The sequence below is a fragment of the Rhinolophus hipposideros genome (assembly GCF_964194185.1).
Source record: "Rhinolophus hipposideros genome assembly, chromosome: 21".
Taxonomy (NCBI): Eukaryota; Metazoa; Chordata; class Mammalia; order Chiroptera; family Rhinolophidae; genus Rhinolophus; species Rhinolophus hipposideros.
In genome coordinates, this window is record NC_138067.1 from 28,596,111 (window position 1) to 28,617,240 (window position 21,130).

Sequence of the window (21,130 nt, forward strand, 5' to 3'; positions counted from 1 at the left end):
CACTCTGTGGGGCACATGAGCTCTTAGGGAACTGTCCACTGCAGCAGGGGCCGAGATGGGAGGTGAGCTGAGATAATGGACTCAGGCGCCAGGCTTCTATGGGGCTGAGTCCTTAAACCTCAGACCTATTCAATAAGTCTCCTATCCACTGTCTCCATGGATTTAGGTTTTTATGTGCAGACCAGACAAGTCTTCCAGTGCCTGGCACACAGTAGGTATTTAATATTTGCTCAGTTGAACTTCCTGGGGCTACTCAGACTCACCCAAGAGTATCTCATACAGGGACTCCTTTGCTTGACTTAAGGGAAGTGGGTTCTATCTGGCATTTGGCACCACTAATCTAATGACTAAAATTTCATAAATAGACATGAGTATCACCAACTCTAGGGCAAGCACAGTCTTCATTTCTACCAAGGGCCAGCCCACCAAATCTTCCCAGTTGAATTAACTAAAATTCTTACAAAGCTGTATTTTTCTTTTAAAATTTACCAATTGAGTCTAGTTGATTAATCCTGGCATCTTAATAGTAAAGAGTTAATTTCATTTAGACTAAAATTGTGATTTCATTAAGTGGGTTATTTTTGGCTCTGGTTAGCCAGACTCAAGGAGAACATGCCTGGTCAATTGGATCCTATTTTGAGATGACAAAACACTTTCAAATAATCTTGAAAACAACCCAGAGCTTGTTATCCCTGCCACATGGCTCCCTGTTTCTTCAACTGGCATGTCTCGGTGTTTATACCAAAACCCTGCATGGAACAGTCTTTCTTATACTTTACTACTTAAAAAATGAAAGTCACCTTTGCAATGGCCTTATCTATGACACAGCCCCAGTTCCTATTCTCATCCAAAGTATGTGTTGTCCTTATTCTGTGTTTCCATAACACTTTATACATACTCCTCCAGTTAATATAAATAATAATGACAATTGGTAGCATGTGGCATTTATCATGAACCAGTTCCTATCCTACATGTTTGATATATGTTAACTCATTGGACCTCACAACCAATGAGGGTAGATGCAATTATTGGCTCTATTGTACAAATGAAGAAACTAAGGCACAGAGAAGAAGTTAGGTAACATGTCCAGGGTTACAGCAACTAAGTGGTAAAATTGGATTTGAACCCAGGTAGTCTAGCTTGAGAATCTTTGCTTTGAACTTCCTAGTTCCAAAGGTACACAAACTTATATCATATCATATCATGTCATATCATATCATATCATCATATCATATCATATCATATCATATCATATCATATCATATCATATCATATCATATCATAATAATTTGGCTACATGTCTGCCTTTCCTTTTAGATAATAAATTTATCCAGGAGTTTGTTCATTTCTCCATCTTGAGCAGCTAGCCCAGGGCGTGGCAGATGACAGAAATTTCAAATTTTCATTCAGGGAATTAATGAAAAAAAAAATGGACCCAACCACTCTGTCATAACAGCGTATCAAAATGCCCCATCACTTTACAAGAACAATTGCGAAGACAAAAGAAAAGGATTATGCCCAAATGGATTATCATACAGTTTTGAAGGTCAGAAATCCAAAATGGCTCTCAATGGGCTAAAATCAAGGTGTCAGCAGGACTGCACTCCTTCTGGAGGTTCGAAGGGAATTTTTTTTTTTTTTTTTTTCCTTTTCCAGTTTCTAGAGGCCCCTTGCGTTCCTTGGCTGATGGCTTCTTCCTATCCCTTCAAAGCCCACCATGGCAGGATGAGTCTTTCCCACACCAGATCACGGAGACTGGCTTTCACTGTAACATTTCCTTCTTTCTTTCATTTTTAAGGAAAATGATCACATCTAACTAATTCAGCATAACCACCCTATTTTAAGGTCAGCTGACTTTAACCTTAATTCCCCTGTGCCATGTAATCTAACATACTCACAAGTTCTGGAATTAGGCTGAGGACTTCTTTGGGATCCATCATTTTGCAACTTCCCTTTTAATAATTTGAGGGGAAAAAGAAATACTAAATAGCATTCAATTAGAAACAAGGTCTATAATATTGATCTCAAATTGTGTACGAAGGCCACATCAGGACTCACCAAACTGGAACTACGCTCCCTCCCATATTTTCCCAAGAATCACAACATTTTTTCCAAGTGTCTGTTATAATAATGGCCATGAAAGTGGCAGGTATTCTGTGTTCCGAGGGCTATGAAACGTTGGGATCATTTGAAGGAGGTCTGACTCAGTGGGAGTGTGGGTGTTGTGAGCTGACACTCACAGCGATAGTCTGAACATGTGCCTCTGTATGTGCGTGTACGAGTCTATGCACCAGTGTGCGCTGGTGTGCCTGTGCGAGCGTGCCTTTGAACTATCTCTTTTCTCCATACTCTCCCGATGGGCAGAGTGCCTTTAGAAACCCTTTCAGTACTCTGGGTTTTTAGTCTCTGGCAGGGTAAAGAATCATACAAACCACGTTGCTGTAACATTTTTATGTCCTGCAAGTCAGAGATAGTAGTCTTTCTTCCCTGCCAATCTAAGCTCCTCCAAACTGATTCCAGCAGACTGACTGTGACAAAAGTAAAGCAGAGGTGTTTTGAGGCAAGGATAAAGTAACTGTCCATCCATGCTGACAGCAGAAAGCAAGTGAGTCAGTGAAAGAAACACAAGGGGCCAGGAGACTCCAGCGAGTGCATCTGAAAAATACCATCTCAGAGCTGGCTTAAGAGACGATGAGACCTGAGGTGCTTCACAGCCTGCTGAAATAATTATTACTTGTGGCAAGAAGGTGGTTTTTGTTTGTTTGTTTGTTTGTTTGTTTGTTTGTTTGTTTATGGCTCTTGAATACAATGGTGTTAAGCTTTCCTTCAGTTCAGCTATTTCTCCCGGCCTGTGAGATGTGTCTGAGAGTCCTAGTGGAGTAGAAGGCCCTCTGCCTCTGTCTGTTCCACAATGGGTGCATAGTCAGTCAGCCAGACAAGCTGCTGCAGCAAACCCCCAGATCTCAGGGACTGCGCCCTGAACGTGGAGTCTCCTTGTGGGACAGCTCTCCCCGGTACTTGTCCTCTACGCAGTGACTAATTTTGGGCCTGTTTCTCTGGGGTGACTCTTGGAAGTCCTTCCTTTCTTTTTTCAGACATGGGGAAGAGAGGCATTTCAGGGCTCAGGCCTCCAAGTGGTGAAAATCTTTTCACCCGTCTTCTGTTAACCAGTGCTTAGTCATGTGGCCGAAATGACTGCTAGAGAACACAGAGCTATGGGAACGGTTATGACAAGTAACTAGAGACTTATAACAAGGAGAGTTCTTTGCTTGAAGAGCCTATTTCCAAAGTCTAAAACAGGGCTGCAAACTCCAATGCCTAGAGGGCCAGACAAGTGTGTAATTGAGTCCATGAGCGCGAGCAGTGACACAGGCAATGGTGGAGCCAAGGACAGCTCGGAGAGGTGTCCGCTACATAACATGATAATTTAACTTTTATGACACACTGCTCTGGCTAAATTAACCACCTCTGCTGGCCACATCCATCCCATATGCTGCCAGTTGGCAATCCGCAGGCTGAGGCAGAAAAAAAAAAGTAATTTCTCTGGAAGCAAACTCCAAAGTTGGCTATGTTATTGAATCAGTATCTGTCAGGATAAACATAAACCCTTTCTTTTTAAAAGAGAAAGCTCTGCACAGCAGCATAGAAATGGGAGCTAAAAAGAGAAGCAGGTATAAAGAGCATGATGTGAGGATTTGCTATTCGTATGTCCGCGTAAGTTTAGGGCAGGGCTCTTCCACAGAGGAGCGAACTCTGAGCTGCCATTGGAAAGGATGTGCGGTGTCCTGTACAAACAGCTCAGCTCAGCACACAGTAGGCACTCATGTTCATATTATACAGCTGACCCTGAGATGCAAACCCCCTCCTGATTTTCTTCCTGATTGCTGTCCCTGCTCTTTCCTTTTCAATATTTCTAAGCACAGTCTACCACTGAACAGTTTTATAGTAGCAATGACAGTAATCGTTCGATGATATTTGTAAATGTCAACTCTGGGGAATAGCAATGAATCACATCTTCTGGTTTAAGCCTAATATATAGAGATACTACTACTACTAAATAATAATCATAAGAGCAAACATTTATTGAACAATTACTGTATGCCTGGTACTACGTAAAGCTCTTTACAGTAATTCAATTAATCCTCATAATAACCCGTCAGATACTATTATTATTGCCATTTTCCATCTGAGGAAACTGAGACACAGAGGGTTACTTACCCAAAGTCACGGCTGCTACATTGGGATTCATACAGAACTGGCGTATCTGTCCTGCACTTATTGTCTGTCTGAACGGGAATCTGCTTTCATACACAGCCTGATTATAATTTTCAGGTTATAGAAATCCTTTGGCCATCATAAAATTTGATCTTTCCTGAGCTTTCCCAGGTGTATTGGTTGCCTAATGTTTATGGGGTGCAAGAAAATGCATAAATGAACAAAAGAACCATACGGTATCTCCATGGCATCAAGGGCGCATTTGCAATGTTGCTCACAGCATGTATTCTGCAACTGTTAAGGAGAGTATGGGGGAAAGTATGTGCAGGTAGCACACTTATAAAAGTGACATCCGATGATGCTGGAGGAGTGGCCTGCCTAGTTTTGGAGTCATGTCTAGGTACTCTTTTTTTTTTTTTAGTTTATATTGGTGAATATATATATATATATATATATATATATATATATATATATATATGTGTGTGTGTGTATATATATATACATATATATATATATATATATTAAGCTTATATTGGGGAATATATTATATTTTTTAATATATATATTGGGAAACAGTGTGTTTTTCCAGGACCCCTCAGCTCCAAGTCAAGTCGTTGTCTTCAATCTAGTTGTGGAGGGAGCAGCTCACTGGCCGGGGTGGGAATCAAACCAGCAACTTTGGTGTTATGAGCACTGCGCTCTAACCAGCTGAGCCAACAGGCCGCCCAGGTACTTATTTTTAAACCAGTGAGGGGTGCTTCTTCACATTCCACCACCAAACTCAGTGATATTGAATTTGAAGAGTGGGTGGCTACAGCAGGTTCATGTACAGACACTATTTGACATCTGCTAAAAAGTCAAGGGGCAATTGCAGTAACTAGAACATTCTACCACTACTCCCCACTCAGACATTCAGCTTTTGGAAAGCCGTAAATTAGTCTGGATTCTTCTTTTTTACATGCAGTTTTGTCAATTCATAGATGTGAAACCCATAGAGGCACAAAGAAATTGGTGTGAAAGCAAAGAGCATGTTGGTTAAGAAGCCAAGTCTATATTCCTCTCCATTTACTCAGCTATTCTGACCCATTTTTGTAATGGAAGCAGAAATGTCCTTTCTGTGAGTTTACTTTCCTGTCCCCAAGCTTTTACATGCTCCGGGAGAGACCTATAATTCCCTTTCAAGTTAAAATTTAATTGTAATCAATTAAATTATGATTTGTTAATGCCTCTCACCTTTTCTAGTCCCTGTTAGCAGTTAATACCTTTCTGACTGGTTATTCCTTGCAGTACTATCCTAAATGCTTTCTACGCTGCATCCTACTGACTCCACCCAGCCCCTCTCAAAGCACAAGTTATTTTCCATATTTTCCTAGATGAGGAAACTGAGACACAGAGTGGCCATGACAAATGCTAAATCTACAATCAGTAAAGGACAAAGGCCAAGATTTGAACCAAGCAAAGTGACTCTGCAGTTTGTGCTTTTAACTCTTGCATTATCCTGTGTTTAACTAAATCTCCAGGACAACATCTAGCTACCATATTTCCCCCAAAATAAGACTGGGTTTTATATTACGTTTTGCTCCAAAAGACGCATTAGAACTTATGTTCAGGGGATGTCCTCTTGAAAAATCATATTAAGGCTATTTTCCAGTTAGGTCTTATTTTCGGGGAAACATGGTAAGTGTTCACAGAATCCCAGTATTAATAAGTATTTGGGAATGAGTGAATACGTGAATGAATGAATGCAGGGAGGAGAGAGCGAATTAATTTTGTGACTAGTTCTTGCCTTGCAAAGTCAGATCTTGTCCAGGAGAGTGCTACAATGCTTTTATTATTACAACGCATCTAACCTGAATTTTGACTGATGGATAGAGTGATCCAAGCATTTGTACAAACAAAGCGAGGGCCTCTGGGAGTCCTCCCACCATGCCCACCCTCCCTGAGGGTCAGCACTCGGAAAAGGTTTATTTTTCCTTTATGACTCCAGAGGAATCCCTGAATAGAGCCTCCAAGGAATCAGACAAGAACGTGGAACTCAACTCACCCATGCTCATACTCAGTTCCGGATTCCTACACTTACAAGCCCTGGAGCATTTGTACAAACAAAGCGAGGGCCTCTGGGAGTCCTCCCACCATGCCCACCCTCCCTGAGGGTCAGCACTCGGAAAAGGTTTATTTTTCCTTTATGACTCCAGAGGAATCCTGAATAGAGCCTCCAAGGAATCAGACAAGAACGTGGAACTCAACTCACCCATGCTCATACTCAGTTCCGGATTCCTACACTTACAAGCCCTGGAGAAACATCATTTCCTGTTTCCTATGGAATGATGACGGGTTTAGCGGCGGGGGATTTGAGGGCAGAATTTGCTGATTAGAAAGTTAATGTATAACTGTAGGCACAGGGTGCCTGGAGGCCGACCTCCTTTGACTATTTGCTGTTTAACTGAATTAACGATGGCCTGTTATCGATCTTTCTGCCTGCAGAATTGCCAGCAAGTTATTCTGAGTCCTGAATCTGCATTCTCTGTGTACGCCACTTGGGATGTCAGCATTATGCTTGCCTCAGAAGTGATCTAACCAGAGCCTGCTCTCAAAGCAAGGGGAAGTTTCACAGGCAGAACTGCTCAGATCCCGGATGGCAGTATCCTTCCCCCTTTGATTTTAGAAAGACGATGTTGGCCAGGGTGATGATTCTCCCATTTCAATTTCTGTGATGTTTCTCAGGCCGGCCCCACGGCGAACCTCCAGAGATTGATTCTTGCTCTCATTCCTTGAGGTTCAGTGCCTTTCAGAGGCCTGATATTTAGAGACAGGACTTGGTTCCACAGCTGCCAACATTTTGGACACTTTTGAGTTTGCTGGCGGGGGTAGGGTGGTAATGCGTTTCCGTCAATAGCTTGTGCGCCGTGGTTAAGAGTTTGTGTTCTGGTATCTGAGTCTGCTTTCCCTGGAAACAAATACCGAGTCAAGGATATGAGTGTAAGTAGTTTTATTTGGAGGGTAGTGTCAGAAAACTACCAACAGGGCATGAGGAAATGATCCAAGGAAGGGAAGGCAGCTAATGGAAGGTGAGTTATCAAGTCAGACGCCATTGTGGTCAGCTGGGGCTCAAATACCAGTGGGGACACAGACAGCAGGCTTGCCCTCGAGATATCTCACTGGAGGGGTGAGGGGGCTGGGGGATTTGTGCAGCAGTTCTCATCGGTTATGGTCGTGGGATGCCTTGGGGATGTGAATTTCCAAACATTCTCTGCTGGCACCGTGCTCAGGTACAGCAGCCCGCCACAGGTTACAGAGAAATATCTCAGGCAAATAATGCAAAATCCTGCCCCTCGTGCAAGGCCTGAGGGGTGGGGGAGGGGCTCTGACAGTGGACCCTTCAACCTGGATTCAAATCCTGGCTCCACTATCCTAACTGACTGATCTTGGGTGTCGTGCGGGGGACACTGCTCACTGTGCCATTTGTTGTATGAGGCGGCCTGCGGGGTCTCTGCTCCCGCTCCCCACATAAGAACACAGGATATGGCTAGGCCAAAAAGGAACACCCACGGAGCCATAGGTAGGGGAGTCATACCACTATAGCAGGGGTGTCCAAACTTTTTTCAATGATTTTCACCAAGGGCCCTATGCGGTAAAATACACGAACACCCAGGCCACTCACTCGAGGTGAAGTACGTATTACCCCACCTGGTTTATTTAAGTAAACTAAATATATTTTTTAGAATTTGCTGCAGGCCAATTAAAAATGGATTGTTGGCCTGCGGGCCTCAGTTTGGACACCCCTGCACTATAGTCTCACTGGAGGCTGGATAAACAGGACCTACAACCTGCCGTCCACTTCTCTGCCTGCCAACCGACCAACTCGACTCCCCAACCTGCACCGCGGCAGTTATATCAGTGGCTAACTGGCTAACTGGTTACAGCTGGTGGCCAACTCGCCACAGCTGATGGCCATTTACTACCCAAGCCAGCATCCCTCCATGTGAGGCCGAGAGCCTGGAAACTGCTCTCTGGGGCTCTGTCCCCACATTGGGCAAACATGTTAGCCTCTGGAGAATGTCAGGCCCCTTGTCTGTAAAATGTATCTTATACCTCCCAGGGCTATGGTGGAAAGTAAAGAGATACTGCCTATAACAAACCTAGCACAGTGCTGGCCATATAGTAAAGGATGAAAAGTGTTAGCAGTAATATATTAAGTATACGGAACATCTTCTCTGTGCCAGTATATGTGGTAGGTGCTTGCTAGAAAGGTGAGGCTTGCCTATTACACATACAACTATCTCTTACCTTATTAAATTACTCCTCGTCTAGGAATTATGTCACATATTTGTATGTTCCAAACCATAAAACTTAAAATTTTGACCCCTGGATAAAGCATTTGCAAAGACGAAGCTGAGCCTTTGGAAACAATTGTAAATTTTGTTTTCTAGGAGCCAAATTTACAAAAGTAAAAAGAAAGCAGTGAAATTAATAATAGTCCAATCTGTAAAATATTATCCTTGAATGTGTGTAATCCATCTAAAAATTATTAATTAGAGATTTTGCTTTCTTTTTCTCTTTAGTATTTAATCTTCAAAACCCAGCACGTATTTTATACTGACAATTTCAGCCCAGCTACATATGAAGAGCTCAGTAACCACGTGAGCTCATGGCCACCTGTGGGGACAGAGTCCCAAAGAGCAGTTTCCAGGATTTCAGCCTCACGTGGAAAGGTGCTGGCTCGGGTAGTAGATGGCCGTCGGCCGTGATTGGTTGGCCATCAGCTGTAATCAGGTAGCCAATTAGCCACTGATGTAACTGCCCTGGCTGCATTGGTTGGTTGGTTGGTTCATTCGTTGGTTGGTTGGCTGGTTGGCTGGCAGGCAGACAAGCAGATGGCAGATTATGGATCGTGTGGATCCTACTTCCTGTGTCTCCAACCCAGCCGCCAGAGAGAATATAGTGATCTGACTCCCCTACCTATGGCTCCGTGGGTGTTCCTTTTTGGCCTCGTCATATCCTGCGCTCTTATGTGGGGAGCGGGAGCTGACACCCTGCGTGACACCCTGCATGACACCACCACATTGGGCCGTGAAGGTTCCCAGGTTCCTTTGAAAGGGCCCCAGGTTCCTTTGAAAAGTGACTTCCAATGGAGTGGTTTCGTTTTGCTCCTCTTCGTAGACAACAATGCTCCTTCGCATCTATGAAAGTGAAGCTGGTTTTAGCCCAGGCATCCTATGAAATTGACAGTTTTTGTAATGAAGTCTCACACACGGAAACCATGGTGAGAGTCTTCGCAGGTGTAAAAATCTGACAAAGTTATTTCTTTAACTCCAACTTCATGGAAACTGCCGCAGCTGTTCCCGTTTGCACGGTTTCCAAATCTCACTGCCAACGCAAAATTGTTGGCAACTGCGGGAGAAGTATCAACTTACCTCTTCCTTTGGGAGATGAAATTAAAACCTCAGTTCATTTCTAAAAGTCACAGATTTGGTAAAAGTTAGCAGGGCAAACACACAAGCGCTGTTACAATATTGATGGCTTCGGTTTTCTCAGGTGCTGCTGCTAACATCTGCAGACGATTTGGACTGCACTCCTGGATTTCAGCAGAAAGTGTTCCATATCGATCAGCCAGCTGAGTTCATTGAGGACCGGGCGATCCTAAACCGTAAGCAGTGTCACTTGATGATGCTTTTGGTCTGTTGTCATATTTAAGTCCCCCAGTGTTTATTCATGGGTCTCAGGATGTAGTGGTTCCTACACTCAGTGTTCTCTGCTCATTATTCTTATTCTGCTTGATCCAGAATGGTAGGTCTTGAATTAGGGCCTTGTCAGCTCAGAGGTGAATACAGTGCTGTGTATGTCCTTTCAGTATTTTATTACTGGTGGACATTTCCCGACCGCTCCCCCAGAAAGGGGACCACCAGCTTTCAATGTGAGTACTGCTACTCTGTGCAAAGGAAATTAAATCCATTTCGTCTGGGCAGAGCCCTGAGAGCAAAACCTTTGCCTTCCTGTGGGTTGCTCTTCTACGTGTTGTTTGTCATACATAGCATGTGATTAAAATAATGGTGAGGGCATGATGTAGGCTTCTGGGAATTTTTAGGTATAGGTATTAAAAACTCTTATTCTTAAAGCTAATAAGATGGTTTTCAGAAAGATTCAAAACCTCAAATGACTGTCCTGTAGATTAAACTTGAATCCTGCCCCCCCAATTCTAATTAATTTTCTTCAAATATGCTCCCCTCAGACCTGTGGTTCTCATCTCTTCCTGTTTTTTAATGCCGATACTACATTGTTTTATCTTTATGAGAGCATGGAATGCATTGCTAAATGCATAACAAGCATGGTTTCAGCACAATAGAATTTAAAACTGATGGTAGACAAACAACCATTTCATGGTAGGCTCTTGAGCACCAGTCTTTTACATTTGGGAAGGAAAAATATGAAAACAGTTGTTTAATTCGGTCAGATGCTCTGAGGTCCCTTCAGGGAAGATAACTGTATATTTGCCCCTGTGGACTCAGGCTCGCCTCCCAGCCTGGCCACAGTCCTTCATTCCTGTGCTATGTGTCTGGCATGCTTAAAGAAAAATTAAAAAAAAAAATCAGTCTGCTCAATTGGATTGTTCTGTGAGGCTGGAACACATTTTAAGAGTTGAAAGGAACACAATAATGAAGATGCAATGTTGAGCATCAAGGGAGCTGTCCAAGGTGAAGCCCAGGCACATCTTGATGCAATTATGCCAATGAAATCATTTCAGTAATTAGAGTCTGTAATGACAAGGTGCAGAACTGGCACAATAAGTGAATTCCAATATGTGATTTCATATTAATTTGATCCCTGAGTGTGACTCTTGGGTCAGGCCATCAGGAACCCTCATTTGTCTTTTGATTCTGTTATTAATCAGAATCAATATGTTTCAAACAGAACTTGGTTTAATAGAATCATATTTCTGGCTCCCCTCTTATCTTTCTCTCTCTCTCTCCCTCTCTATCTCCTTCCCTCTTTCCCTTTCTTTCTCTCTTCTCTTTTTTTTCTAAGTGATTATCCCAAATTATATCTATATTAACATGTGTGGCAATGTGAAGCCACCCTGAGTATGGAAATTAATAGCGTTGGTATGCAAAACAGGCCCATAAATGTGATTGCTGCTGTAATCTTCACTACACCAAACAGCTTTTAATTCACTGCTGAGAAGCTGGAAACAATCATACTTTAGGGGATCTTTTTAATTTAAACTAGACCATATTGTACATTCTAATATTACTGTGTGTGTGTGTGTGTGTGTGTGTGTGTGTGTGTGTGTGTGTGTGTGTGTTTTCAATCCCCTAAGTAATTAAGTGGGTTATGGTTGTTGGTTCTGTGTAAGTTAGTAAATGCTAAATGGAACTGTGTTGGTTATCAATGATAGCACAATCAGGGAAAGTCAATGATAAGGGATTTGAGGATATTTTAAAATTTATATGTGAATTGTTGGAACAGCAAAATCAGACTGCCCCCTCTCAGTGAAACTGTAGGTCCATATATCTTATTAGAGTGAAAAAAATACAGAGAGCAAATCTAGTTAGGTACTTCTGAGTTCATCTCAAAGCAAAGGGCATAGATTATTATGAGTGTAGACCCTGTGAATAAGGTCAGTCAGGCCTAAATGAAAATTTGAGAATGCCTATTAAATATTGTTGGGAAAATATGGATTTCCAGAAGTATGTAGTAGCAATATACTGCTCTATTCCACTTGTAAGAAGAAATCAGAAGCCCCAAATACTGAATGGACTTGTCCCTCTAACCAACTAACATTTTTAAGTCTCTCTCTCTCTCTCTCTCTCTCTCTCTCTCTGTCTCTCTTCCTCTGTCTCTTTCTCCCTCTCTCCATCCCCACCCCATCTTTCTCTAGCTCCTTTCCTCCCTCTTTCCTCTCTCATTCTCAGTTTCTTTCATGTATTTCCCTATAGTTCAACAAAAGACCCTTCTATTTCTGAAAAATATAATTAGCTAAGAAACCAATGAGTGGTGGGTGCTTTCAGAATGAACACTATATTGACACAAGGTTAACATGTGGATGAAAACTGAAAAGCATCAAACAAAACCAGAAAGTATTAAAATACTTAGATATTTGGGGTCAAGTACCAAAATCCAAGAAATGGTTAGGGGTGTTCTAGGTAATAACAGATGCTGAAAGAAACCAGGTTAGTGACCGTATCTTGGGTTTCACTTATGTCATTTGTGCTTTCCATTTTTCCTTTATCTTTTCAATTTAAGAATTTTGGTTTCCAATCATTGTGAATTTTTGTCTTATAGAGGTGTCAACACAGCACAATCAATTGATGTCTATACTTTTCACTATTCTATAAAGTTGTCTGAAAGTGTTGTCTCTTTGCCTGACAGACCCAGTCTATCTGCTCATACCCCAGACTTATATTCAACCAATTCTGTGTTCAGCTTTTAGCAGGTTACAGGGAATGTTTATTCTGTCCATGGCTCCCTGCTCTCTTTGTTCAGATGGTAATATTTCCTTTTATCCTTTTTCATCTTTCTCCTCAATTCTCAATGCCTTATCTTTTTCTACTTCAACTGTTATTAATGGTCATCTCCACTCCTTTTATTTCCCTAATATTTTATTCACTGTTCACTTCGATACATCTTTCCCTCAGTTGTTCTAAAGCCTTTTATTTCCTTCACATCCCAATAACTCTTTATTCTACTCTTCTTTCCACTAACTAGACTTGCTTTCGTCTTTAAAAGGCCAGTTTTCAACAAGCTTCTAGGATCAAAACATGGTATCCCACTATTTCTTCTAATGTAACCAGGGGAATGATTTTATTGTGTCTTCTTCCACTGTGTGGTGCAAATCCCCCAACTCATGATAACTTGGACAAAACTTTCCTGGCTTTATCTCAGTCTTGAAAGATGAGCTGGGAAGATGTATGTGGTTATGCCCCTTTTTGATGAGAAGTACAAGAAGAAAGGAGAAGACAGCTTAGAAGGCAGAAACTCAAAAAGGAGAGATCCATTCAAGGTCTTTGGTCTCAGGGAGGAATCTGTGAGGGGTTTGTGGCAGGAGTTCTTAATGGCCTCCAATACCAAGAATTATCCAAAATTGGTTGGTGTGGTTGCTTCTCCTGCAACCTGAAAATCATGTGATTCTGGTAGCCACCATCTTGGTACCATGAGATTTGGCTAGCCACCCTGGTGACAGCCTCCCAACTGATGCCCAGCTCCAGAAGAATAACTGACTTGGAAAACTGACCAGCCACCCAGCTTGTGTGGAAAAAGACCAAGTTATAAGCCCTTGACTATCTTGTGTTCTGTAAAATTGCAGAAGGGTATATTCTTCCCTGCTGCTTTCAGCTCAAACAGAGAGCATTATGGAGGGATCTGTGATCGTCGTGTTTGCTAGGGAAAGCCATGCTCGTGATGCTCCAGCTTCTATGAGTGGGAAAACTCCCCAACTCCCAGTGCCCAGAAAGGACACTCCCTGGCCACCCAACCACTATCAGGTCAGCGCTTCTCTCCCAACTTGCTCATTCTTTAGGGATCATTCCTCCTGGGTTACACACAAGAAAGCCACACAGATACACAGAGAGAAGTGACCACACCCAAGTTCACTTAAAATGCAGACTTACAAGCAATTACACTTTTAATAAAGAACCTGCATTGGTTAGAATAGGCTTGGTACCAAACAACCCCAGTGACCTAACAGAATAAATGTTCATTTTGCATTCAGGTCTCATAGATGCAGTTTGGGCTGCACCCCTGGAGCTCTCCTCCGAGTGGCTGCCCTCCCTGCAGGAGCTTGAGGACCCAGGCTACTTCCAACTCGGTCCTGCCATCTTGTGCCTTCCAGTCACTCTTCTGTCACCGAGCTAGCAGACAGGGGTACAATAAAGAATGGGGGAATGGCACCCCAGGTGATTAACTCCCTCAGCTCACGAGGCACATGTATCATTTCTGTTCCGCTCTATTAACTGCGAGCCAGTTTGGGAAACATGGAGGAGGAGCACACACGATTGGTGTGTGCTCACGGTCTCTTTGCAGACCCTAACGAAAGAACATGGCCCAAGTCACAAACAGACTTCTGAGAGAGACAGAAACAGACCGCAAAGGAGGCAGCCGTCCCAGGGTAACTTGAGCCTACATGGGAGGGAGCACAAAGTTGTTCGTTCAAGCTGGAGAGAAAGGGCGCACACATGAGACTACCTCCTGCTTTATTATTATTTTTTTTCTCATCAGGGCATGCTTTCCACGGAGCCAGTCAGCTTCTTCCCTGCTGCCTCTTAGAACCACACTTCCCCGGGGGAGGAGCCTCACCTTCTGATGATTGTGAAACAAGTGTGAAAACTTTAGGAACAGATGTCGGGACTTTTATAAAGCACCACCAGTGCTGACCATTGGGGCATCGGTGGCTTTCATAGCTAGCATTTACTGTACCAGCCCCCTTGAACCTCATAACAGCCCTTAGGGGAAAAGCACTTTCATGTGTCCATTTACGGGTGAGGATACTAAGGCTGGACCAGGTGAAACAATTCACCCAAGGTCATATTGCTCATTGTTGGTGATGGCAAGATTTGAACCCAGGATTCCTGTGTCCTGGCTTTTATCCAGAGTTCTGGTCTAGGGTCTTGTAGTTTGGGTTGATGTTGGTGGTGAAATATCAAGGCAACATGCCACTTAATTTTCCCATCCACTTTCATCAATCTGGATGAGCCAAAGAGAGCTTCCTACCACATTATATATTTTCTGTTCATAGCCAAGTTCATTCTTCCTCTGTAATATAGAAAAATATAGAAAAAGTCCCCCTTCTTCCTTGTTTTGGATGGATCTAGTGCCATCTTGTTCAGGACTGTGTATTCCTGGCTTTGTACCCTCCCCATGGGTTCCTTTCACCAAGACACTGCTTGGTCATCCCACGTTGACACTCTGACTTTGGTTAGGGGTGGGTCATCCATGGAGAGTGCAGCCTGTTGCATTAATCATATTTGTACTTAACATACATGAGTCATGGCTTTCCAGGGTGTTTTTAATTGACTATAAATCAAACAGGGAACTTGAAAAATGAAGGCAATTAATGAGAAAGCAGTATGAGAGGTGTTTTGCATTCTAACACAGGAAATACATCGCCAGTGAATTAAATGTCAAAACAAAAGCCCTTTTGACCCTGCTGAAAAGATTTCATTTGGATGGTAAAAAATGAATGAACTTTCCAACCTGGCAGGTGGGGAAATGCCTGTTTCCTGAGTTCAAGTGGACTTGGGCTTTTGTCTCTTTATATCCTTTATCCTTAAGACCATCCTAAGTTCTTTTGTTTTTGTTTTCTGTTTTGGTGATTAAAAAAAACAACAAAAAACACAAAACAATAATGATCTCCTTTCCAGTTTCTGGCTGTCCTTCGCACTACTAACTTGTATTTACTCTCCGATTGGGAGATTGATGAACTGATTAGTGAAATTATTTAATATTACCTGGACTGAAAAGATCTGAATAAGGTTGAAATTTCAAGTGGTATATTTGTCTTAAGCTGTTGTGATATGTCAAGAAAAATTACTCTGATGTCATTTAATACATTCTGTCATTAGGAAGGTGATTATACTTTGAGTCAGAATGTAGACTCCTATTTACATTAATGAGAGTTTTTTTCCTATATTTAAACAGAGTCCTATAGAAATGTGGTATTTTTACAGGTTTGCCCTTCCCTCCTACTCACATATTTCTAACAATCTAGTAATTAGTCAATTAGTATTTATTAGGATCCCCAGAAATGAATTATACTGACTATTTCATTTCATAAATGTAAAACGATGTAATGAAATAACTGCAGAATATGAAGAACACATACCCAAGTTAGGGAGGGACATAATAAAATGCTAGAGTTTCTCCCTTTGGATTTGGGCCCTCAATTATCTTTTGAAGATTGGGAAACGTGAAATAACAGAGTGAAAGGGACTTAGGAGATGAGGAATGTTGGTAGAGATGTAGCTCTCTTGGCATAAGTTTTCTTATCAGGAGAATAGAAGAAATAAACAGATCAGAGGAATCAGAGGATCACACTTGGGCTACATTTGCCCCACAGATATGTCTGTCCTGTTTGGCTGCTCAGTGTGACAGTCTGGAGTGTTTCATGACAGGAATGTGTTGTCAACACTGAGAATTTCACTTTAAAAAAACCTTATCACTTCTGGGCAGTATTGGGTCTCTAGAATAGAGACCCTAGAGGCAGGCTGCCTGGGTTCAAATCTAAGGTCAGCTCATTGTCAGCTAAGTATCTCGAACCAGTTGTGGGGGAAACACTGTGCCTCAGTTTCCTCATTTGAAACATGGATGTTCTAATGGCAACCAGCTCAATAAGTTGTTCTCAGGAGTAAATGTCAAAGGGCTCTGAATAGTGGCTGGTCCATACTAAGCACTAAAACATCATCCTCAGAAGTAGGATAGCAGTCATAACATCTGAGGCCTGCCCTGTGGCCATGCCACCTCTGGTCTTCCTGTCACCCAGCAGGCTCTCTCTTTTGTTCTTTCTGCCCCTTATTGGCATTTAAATTCCCCTCCAGGAAGTCACCATTGCTCTTAAGCCTGCTATGTGGATCAAATGATATGCCGCAAAAGACCAAAGGCACCTGTTGTTTTCACCAACCCATTGCTGTTATTGCTGGGCAAGGAAGCAGAGGGCACTGCTTAGAGGAAGGGCAGGGGCTGGCTGGCCCTGACTGAGACTTTGAGACCTTTTCTCAGTGTTTTGAATTGTTAATACGGTAATGTGTGAAAAGGGGAGTCTTGATCAGAGTGTGTGGCTGTGGAATAGGAGACAGATGAGAGAGAAGATGAGGGAAGGCTCAGGCTTCCATGGAACCATTTCAGAAGTTCAGAGGTGGAGGTGGTTGGGAGGTATGGACAGGGAAGATGGCCACACGATTGAGGAGCAGCTGAATGTGAAATAAGGGTGAGAGCAGAACCCCAGAGGACTCCAAGGGTCTAGACTGGGGGCGACATTTAGAAGTTTCCTAAAAAAGATGCAGGATCACTGGAGTCTATTCCAGCTCAAACATGGACTTGTATGACCGTTTTCCGCTCTGGACCTCTGTTTCCCCATTGCTATGATGAGGGTACATTACGTCGTCAGGACTTTTTTGATCATAATCCAAAGTAACCCAACTCCAACTGGCTTCAGCAAAAATAAAGACAGTTAGCAGCTCACATGATTGCAAGGTCTGAGCTGGCTTTAGGGAGACCTGGAAGTAGCTGCTCTAATGATGTTACCAATATCCCCCTTCCTTCCTCTGCTCTGCTTCCTAGAGTGTTGGTGCCCCTCACTCTCAGAGGCTTCCCCCCAGGATGGCTACCAACAGTCCCAGCCTTTAGTTCTTCCAGCTTAATACCCCAGAACATCTCCTTCCCAAGTGTTCCAGAAAACATACCATGGCTCTCTCTTGGTCCAGCGTGGGCCATGGGCTTATCCCGGAGCCAATCATGGTACCCCAGAGGATTCCGTGTCCCTATTGACCCGTTCCGGGGAAATGAGATGCTGTTCTCCGAAGGAAAGGAGTGATGGTGGGCTTGTGAAAGCAACGGGCTCCGCCACGAGGGTGTTTTACTCCATTGCCAAGGCCCCTTTCGGGGCTACGGTTTATGACTGCAGGCTGTGCTCCAGGCATGAGAATGTTTTGAACCCAGCACAGGCAAGTGGAAGTGTCTTTTAGGTGGCAGGGGATGAGGACAGCCATCAGGCCAGGTTTGTCACTGGTGAGGCTTGTGAGCAGATTGCCTCATCAAGACAGTTAAATTTTAAGTGCTGCCATATGGCCTCACTCTTCACCTGTGGGGCGTCTGAACTCACAGGGTTCTGCAACTGGTGTAAATCTCTTTGATCTCTGTTTTTCTTCAAGGGATTAAGAATACAGTAGTCCCCTTCTTTTCTGCCGGTCTGCATTCTTTAGTCTCTGCTCCCCGTGGTCAATGTATTAAAGGGAAAATTCCAGAAATGAATGACTTGCAAGTTTTAAAGTGGGTACCATCCTGAGTAACACGATGAACTCTCTTGCCATCCCGCTCTGTCCAGTCAGGAAGGTGAATCCTCCCTTTGTCCAGAGTCCCCACGCCACAGACACTCCCCAACCCTTAGTCACTTAGTAGCCGTCGTGGTTATCAGATTTGCTGTCCCAGATAGTGGTGCTTGTGTTCAAGTCACCCTTATTTTACTTATAATGGCCCCAAAGCACAAGAGTAGTGATGCTGGCAATTTGGGTATATGCATAGGAAAAAAAATTACACACACACACACACACACACACACACTCACACACACCAGGGGTGCCGAAAAATGTATACAAGTGGACACTTTGGTCAACGTTGCTCAAGCAGTAGTTCACCATAATTAGAAGTGTCTGGACCCTGATGGTAACCACTTTGAGCACCTCTTGTAATTGCAGAAGTCAAATGTGACTTATATTCATCTTTTGTTATTGGTATATATTGAATAGAACAATTTTAATACTGTTTTCCTTTCTTAAAATGTCTACACATTTTTTGCTATATATATATATATATATATATACATATATATATATATATATACACACACACACACACACACACACACACACACATATATACACACTGTTCAGTGCTATCTGCAGTTTCAATCACCCATATCCACTGGGGGTCTTGGAACGGTCCCTCGTGGATAAGGGGGGACTACTGTACAGGAACATATGGATATTACAGGAACATCTCCTAATTTAACGACATGAATTAGGCTGCTTCGTGAGTAAGGCATCAAAACATAAATTAGGAAAAATTAAGCATGGCTTTAAGTAGTTTGAGAAGGCAAAAGGTCTTATTGTCCTATAACACATCAAATCCACACACATTCTAATAATTGCTGTGCCCTCTGTCTGACCTTTTGATTTTAATTTTCATGGAAATTTTTGTTGGCCTGAAAGCAAAAGGGCAAGAGGTTCAAATACTTGTCAGTGACAATATCCCCAAGCACTTTTTGTATTTGACCAAATTCACATTCTCCTTCTGGAGCTAGAAATAGGAGTTAGGAAAGGAAATGACATACATGGAGTCCCTACTATTTTTTAGTCCGTTATTTAAGAAACACAGAATGATCACCTATCTTATGCCAGACACTGTACTAGGTACAAAGGATAACACTTTGAACCAGGAAAAAAAAAAAAAAAAGAAAAAAGATGCCTCTTGTGTTGGAGCTTTTATTCTTGTGGAGAGAAAGAGACAAGCACCTAATAGAAATAGACACCTAAGAAAACAGGAAAATGATATGTGAAAAGCTGATGATAAGTACTGTGAAGGAAATAAGGCAAGGTCATATGATAGAAATTTCTGGATGGCTACTGTATAGAATGGGTAGCCAAAGACATTTTGTCTGAGAAGTTGAGACCTGAAACACCAAAAGGAATCAGCCAGGTAAAAACTGAGTTGGTAAACCGACAGAGACAGACCCGGTGGTCATGTAAAATCCCTAAGACGAGAGCAGGCTTTTCAGTTTGAAACTCTGGTCCAGGAGAGGGGATACCATTTTATCCATTTAATCAGATCAACTGCGCTGTAAGTAGGATTACAAATCCCATTTTATGGATGAGGGTGTAAAAGTTGATTGAAAGATTTAATATGTCAAAAGAAGTGCCAGTGATACAAACGCACTCTGATCTCCTGACTTGGCATGTTCTCTTCATATGAAATGCGGTATCCAGTTTCCTCTCACACAAGTGCTCCTGTCCGTTCCTTTGAGGACAGAATCGGGTGTCCCCAAGAGCCTCGCAGGGCTTTTGGTGTGGACTCCTCGCTTGATCGCTTATCTCCATCACATACAATTGGTAATATTTCCAGTCAGTCAACCTATTAGCTCCTCAGTTTCCTCATCTGTAAAATGGAGCTAAAGTTTTGAGGATTCATGAAAATAACACACGCAAAAGTGTTAGGACAGCAATTGCCACATGTAACTGCTCTATGTATAGGTTGGTTGATTTTATCATTTGAAAGATAAGGCCAGAGAGGACGTGTCTACAAAACGATGCTGTTTGAAAGAGCAGGGCCACTGTCCACCAAATGTGGCACCCCAAATTTTCAGTAAAGCCCGGCTCCTCTGCAATGGAACTCCTGTTCTTCCTCTTTCCGCTAAGTCTCCCTTTCAGGCATTTTCATGTTCTAGGGACACGTGCCTCCCCACTCCCCCTCCAACACACACACACATGCTGTTCGCTCACGTTTGGTCTCTTGAGGCTAAATGTTAACACGATGCTGCCTGAAAAGCATGTAAGTGATTCTGCCCAACCGTAGATGCAGATGTGTTCATGTGTTTCAGAATTTAGGAAACTAACAAAGTGCATGTGCTCTTTATTACACAACTCTACCAGGGGGGTCTGGAGCAGCATCCTGTAATAAAACAGATACTTCAGCAGTCAAATGTGACTATTTACCTCAAGTAAGATAAACAAGGGCCACAAATACACTCACATTAGTTCAGGTTGGGTCTGGTTGCCAAATGAGTTCTGAAAACCCTTTTGGAATGCTGATCTTCTTGGATTTCAGAATTACGGACTACAGTCCTTAGGAGAACGCTCCCTTGAAAAGTCGCAGACCTCAATCCTGCTAAAACAGGCAGTTGGCCTCTTCACATCCCAGCCACTTCTGGGGGCGGCAGAGTGTGGTGGTGGCCCAGCCTCCAGGTTCCAGCCCCCCCTCCCACCCCACAACCCCGCTTCTACTTCTGAGCAACTTGGTAAATGCTGTCTTGGCAGATCGCCCCTGAAAAGGGGCCAACTGCCACACCAGCCTATTTTATTCCCATCTGTAGCCAAAACAGTTGTCAGCCATCCAGGTTCCTCTTAACTGTGCTTGTCAGCTGATTCCAGAGACCTCCCACAAGATCTATTTTTAGCTAAAATTGGTTTTAATTTCCCTATGTATACATTAAATT

At 42.8% G+C, this 21,130-nt stretch overlaps 1 protein-coding gene across 7 annotated transcripts in view; it reads left to right on the plus strand.

The window, feature by feature from the left end:
- The window catches only part of CDH13 (cadherin 13), a gene marked incomplete at its 3' end in the record, with an annotated part of 1,171,491 nt that overhangs the window by 385,819 nt on the left and 764,542 nt on the right, over nt 1–21,130 (plus strand). For all 7 annotated transcript variants that reach the window (XR_013992141.1, XM_081031360.1, XM_081031359.1 and 4 more), the window contains one exon: nt 9,751–9,862. Coding sequence is in view for 4 of the 7 variants with exons in the window: in XM_081031360.1 (XP_080887486.1) it covers nt 9,751–9,862 (112 nt within the window). The remainder of the gene's footprint in view (nt 1–9,750; nt 9,863–21,130) is intronic.